We start from the raw sequence: 5,409 nt of genomic DNA, 5'->3' as shown, positions 1-5,409 counted from the left end.
AAAAAAAAAAAAAAAAAAAAAAAGAGAGAGAGAGAGAGAAAGTAGGGGATGGAAGTTGGGATAATTGGAGCTGATAGGATTGGAAGCAGTAATAACAACAGAAGAAAGGAGAATTTAAATGGGAGGAATGAGGACAGTTTGGGTCTTCTGTTCTTGTCAGATTCTCAAAATCCCATGAAATAGAAACTGTCTTTGAACCGTTGTTCTTAACCTTGTCTGCACACTGGAATCATCTGGGGGGGGGCTTTAAAAAATGGAGATAGTAAAACACATGCGTGGCTGTAGAAATATAATGGTGAACCACACATCCAATCCGGTGGTTCAAAGGACTTAAAAGATTTTGTTGACACAGATGTGGTCTGTTGTAACAGAAGTCAGAGTGTTACGATAAACACGGCTTATTTATTTGCAAGGAGGCAGCTTATAAAGTGCTAAAATTTTGTCAAGTGGATAATCAGAAGAAAAACCTCCACATTAAGTCTTTAGCAGAGAAGAAGGTTAAACCACATTGGAGATATAATACAGAAACCTGAGAATCAGACAGGACGACTCTCTGAAGCTCCTCCCATCCTCAACTGATTTCATGCCTGTTCAGTAACTGCCAAACCTGGCTAAGATGCTTAGTAAAGACACACCTGTGTGAGTCCCACCCTAACCTACTGAATAATAACCGACATGTTATTAAGGGAAGATTTGGGTGTGAGGTATACCGTAATTCTCTGTACTGTCTTCCTAATAAATTTTGTAAGTCTAAAACTGTTCTAAAATAAAATAAAAAGTTTATTTAAACATGTTTGTGGCCGGGCGTGGTGGCTCACACCTGTAATCCAAGCCCTTTGGAGGCCAAGGCGGGTGGATCACCTGAGGGAGTTCAAGACCAGCCTGACCAACATGGTGAAACCCCATCTTAAAAAAAATAAATATAATAATAATTTTAAAAAATGTTCGTGCAGAAGTGTATTTTTGAAAACTACGGTAAATTAATGAATGGCAGGGTCATTTTGGAATTAAGAAGTTTGTTGGCATGGAGAGCAGGGGAGTCACTGAATAATAACTGACATGTAGCACTATGCACCTGGCACTGTTGTGATTGGCATAATTATCCATTCACTTGCTCCTGGCAATAACTCTATAAAGTGGATACTATTATTACCCACTTCTTAAAGGTGAGGAAACAGAGGTACAGTTAGGCTTAATGATGTGCCCAAGGTCACACTGCTAGTAGATGACAGAAATGACATAGGTTTGAGCCCAAGACTGTGTTCTTTACCTCCATACCATGTTGTGGCTGGATTTTCAGAGCAGAATTTTCTCCTGTTTAGTAAAAACAGATTTTAGCCCATATCCAAGACTGATGATGGTAGAGGTATACAGGTCAGCAAAGGGGATCCACTCCAGATCTGAATAAGGATCACTGTCACATAAAGTTAGTCCCCAAAACAGAGTCAGGATGCAAAAGGACTGTATTTCTGTTCAACTAAGAAATGCTATAAAGCGACTTTTATGTAGCTGGCCAAGACTGTGTTAGTTTTTATGAAATATGAAATGCAGAACAGAACTAGGGCACCTCAGTACTATTCACTGTTCAGAAAGCTAGTTTAAAAGCAAACCTGTTCTCCTCTAGCCACCCTAGATGCCAATAGGAAAAAAGGCTAAGGGAAAGAAGGAGGCCCCCGACTCTGCTGTCGTGAAGAAGCAGGAAGCCAAAAAAGTGGCGAATGCTTTGTTTGAGAAAAAGCCTAAGAATTTTGGCATTGGACAGGACATCCAGCCCCTGAGGGACCTCACCCTCTTTGTCAAATTCCCTCTGGTATCAGGTTGCAATAGCAAGGAGCTATCCTCTAAGCTGCTGAAAGCACTTCCTGCCACTAACCCATTCATCCAGGTCTCACACTGCCAAACAGCTCCTGACTGCTTACGTGGGGCCCATAAGCACAGACCAGAGACAAAACAAGAAAAGAAGCAGAGACTGATGTTCTGGACTGATAAAAAGCTGCTGACCAAAGGGATATCCCCACCAAGACACCACCCGTCCTTCCTGCAGCGGTTAATACCATCACCACCTTGGTGGAGAACAAGAAGGCTCAGCTGGTGGCGATTGCACACCACGTGGATCCCATCAAACTGGTGGTCTTCCTGCCTGCCTGGTGTCCTAAAAGGGGGTCCCTTACTGCATTATCAAGGGGAAGGTAAGATTGTGACTTCCAGTCCACAGGAAGACCTCCACCACGCTGCCTTCACACAGGTTCACTAGGAAGACAAAGGAGGTGTGGGTGGCTAAGTTGGTGGCAGTTTTCAGAACCAATAATATTGACAGATATGATGAGATCAGCTGCCACTGGGGAGGCAATTTCCTGGGTCCTAATCTGTGGCTTGAATCACCAAAGTGGAAAAGGGAAAAGTGAAAGAAGTTGCTACTAACCTGGGTTAAATATACACTGCTGAATTTTCTGTAAATAGAAGTAATAAAAATTCTCCTTCAAAAAAGTGAAAAAATAAAAGCAAACACAATGCACGTCATTTTGGAGATCAATAAAGGTGGTTGATATCCTTTGGAATGTAGTAAGTTTATCTTTTTTTTTTTTTTGAGAGAAAGCGTCTCACTCTGTCGCTTAGGCTGGAGTGCAGTGGCATGATCTTGGCTCCCAGGGTTCAAGTGATTCTCAAGCCTCAGCCTCCCAAGTAGCTGGAATCACAGGGAGCCACCACACTCAGTTCTAATTTTTGTATTTTTAGTAGAGACGGGCTTTTGCCGTGTTGGCCAGGCTGGTCTCAAACTTCTGACCTCAAGTGATCCACCCGCTTTAGCCTCCCAAAGTGCTGGGATTATAGATAGGAGCCACCGCTCCCAGTTTAACTATTATTTAAGTAGACAGTATTTTAATACTGTTTCTAAAAAGTTGCAGAGCTGGATGTACCTATTAAAACAATTGGAATTTAAAAGAGTAAATGAAACATAACCCAGTTGCAGGTGCACTCTGCTCTCTTCCGAAGGTGGGACTTTGGAATTCTCAAGGGATGGAAAAGTTCAAAGCAAACGATTTTATATTCTATTAAAGTGCTAGGATGGTCAGAGAATTACCTAAAGTGAACAAGAATTTTTTTTTAAAAAAAAGGTTAGAGAAGATTGAAAAGGGGGATTCCTGTAAGGGATTGTAAGCAGATAATTCTAGCTCATTTACCTACTAATACAGACCATAAGCAAGCCCTGCATTTTCCAACCCCTGCAGGTTTTCTAACGTTTGTGATTTTGTTACCCTTCAGATCGTTTCACTCTTCCGGACAGCAGCAAAACTCATTCCATGAAAATGGTCTCTGGGCCATTTACACAGACAACAGAAAAGGAAAAATAATATCTGTGTCCCATTTTGCTGCCAGCCTAAGGCAAGAGGAACCTTCATAAAGCCGGAAGCAAAGGCTGCTAAGAAAGGATCAGCAGCCTAGCAGACGTAATCACTGTCAAGTCCATCATAGTCCCTGACACAAGACAAAGTGTTGCATGCACGTAGTTGCAGGGAGGGTTTCAAGTATTGAGTGACCAGGAGATATACCTGGAACCTCCAGAGCCCTCCGATGTCAGCAGTCCTCTCAAAGCAGACAGGTTCCAAGCCTTCTTCTAGGCAGCACTTGATGGAAGAGAGCCCACTCACCCCTCCTCCAATCACAGCAATTCTTTTCTTAGTCATGGTCTCCAGAGATCTTCACGTGTGGGTCAGTGCCGCCTGTCCTAAAGAAAGGATGACAAAGGACAAAAAGCACACATCGGTCAACATTTTTCAAGGAAGACCTTGGCCATGGCATTCGAATAAATTTTGTACAAGAGGTGCTGTGGGAGGACAGATTCGACGGTCCTGTGCTCCCTAGGGAACCGCGCTGCTGGCGTGGGGCAGCCCTGCGCCTGCAGGCCCAGAGATGACAGTGCTCTGCTGCGGTACCAGACCTCGCCGCCTTTCCTGAAGAGCCAGGCAGAGCCTTCAGCTGCTGTCCGGAGGCGACTCGACTCTTAAGTGTCGTCAGATAAACATAAACCTTAACAAGGTACACACAAGAGCAAGAGTCAATGGGCGGGGCTTAGCGCTCCGCCTCCGTTCCGCGCCCACTCCCACGCCCACTCAGCGGCACCGGTTCTCACTCCCTCGATGGGAATAAAACGTGAGCTGAAGCTGCTCTGGGCGAACAGGTTAATCCTACAACTTCTCTACTTTCAGCTGCAGTTGCCGGCACTCCCAACTACTTTCTCTGAAAACGAAGTGTCCCCTAGCCTAGTCTGTGCCCGCCTCTGCATCCACTTTCAACTTCCTGGATTTTGTCTTAAAATGACAAACTGCCAACAACCCCAAAACAACTCCTGTTCCAAATGCTTAAGTGAACACCTCCCCTTCAGGTGATCTGTTCATCCCTTCCGCACCCGGCTCGCCTATACCTCTCTCCTCCACTTCTCACAATCTGGATCTAAGAATCTGCACTTCAGGCAGAAATTTACCTTTAAATCTCCATGCACTGAATTCAGTGCGGGGGTGGGGGTGGGGGTGGGGGGGTATAGTGAGGAATATATTGTTTCCTACTCAGAGGAGCTTACAGTTTAGTGGAGGAGACCAAAACATAAACAGATAATTTCAATGAAATAAAAGTATTTTTAATAGTGCTTTCACACAGTTATGTGAGTAACCAAATATACAAATTATCCACTTCTAAAATCCAACTTTTCAAATATTAAGTCCGGTAAAACCACCAATATAACAGATAAAAGATTTCAGGCACTGGGTTAGAACAAGGGCCCATCCAGCCCAGGGTTCTAGTTGACGGACGTGAGGGGTTGTAAGAGGCATGGATTGTGGTTCATGCCTTGGATCCTTGCCCACCTTCTACCACTCCCTGAGTCAATTTTGCTCCTCTGATCTGTACCTGCTAATCTTGGACTTTTACATGAGAGGCAATTGCTATTTTGTTTGAGTCATTGAATTTTTAAATTGTATTTATTTATAGCAACTTAGCAGACTCTAATTAACATTAGTATGTTTTGGAACTGTCAAACTTTTTTCTTGTTTGAAACAGGGTCTCGCTCTGGCACTCAGGCTGGAGTGCAGTGGTGCAATCATGGCTCACTGCAGCCTCTGCCTCCTGGGCTCAAGCGATCCTCCCACCTCAGCCTCCTGAGTAGGAACTATAGCTGTGTGCCACCACACCTGATAATTTTCGTATTTTTTTTAGAAATGAGGTTTCACTATGTTGCCCAAGCTGGTCTTGAACTCCTGGGCTCAAGTGATCCACCTGCCTTGGCCTCCCAAAGTGCTGGGATTACAGCGTGAGCCACCAAGGCCAGCCTGTAAAATGTTTTAAAGACTAATATGTTTCACAAAGCATTCGGCTATAAATGTAAATGTATACTAAAATAGTATCTTTTAAAAA

General features: G+C 43.8%; 1 protein-coding gene across 2 annotated transcripts in view; it reads right to left on the bottom strand.

Annotated features, from left to right (window-relative positions):
* Positions 1-4,289, bottom strand: part of FMO5 (flavin containing dimethylaniline monoxygenase 5) — a 35,075-nt gene extending 30,786 nt beyond the window's left edge. Inside the window, exons 1-2 of one of the 2 annotated variants that reach the window (XM_017515202.2) lie at positions 4,043-4,289; positions 3,552-3,727 (exon numbers count right to left, since the gene is read on the bottom strand). In XM_017515202.2, coding sequence (XP_017370691.1) covers positions 3,552-3,686 — 135 coding nt within the window. In that variant the 5' untranslated portion in view covers positions 3,687-3,727; positions 4,043-4,289. The other variant, XM_017515201.2, reaches the window with a different exon arrangement.
* Positions 4,290-5,409: the final 1,120 nt, after the last annotated feature.

Source organism: Cebus imitator, unplaced genomic scaffold (assembly GCF_001604975.1).
Source record: "Cebus imitator isolate Cc_AM_T3 unplaced genomic scaffold, Cebus_imitator-1.0 Scaffold543, whole genome shotgun sequence".
Classification (NCBI taxonomy): domain Eukaryota; kingdom Metazoa; phylum Chordata; class Mammalia; order Primates; family Cebidae; genus Cebus; species Cebus imitator.
This window is presented reverse-complemented; position numbering and strand designations above follow the sequence as displayed.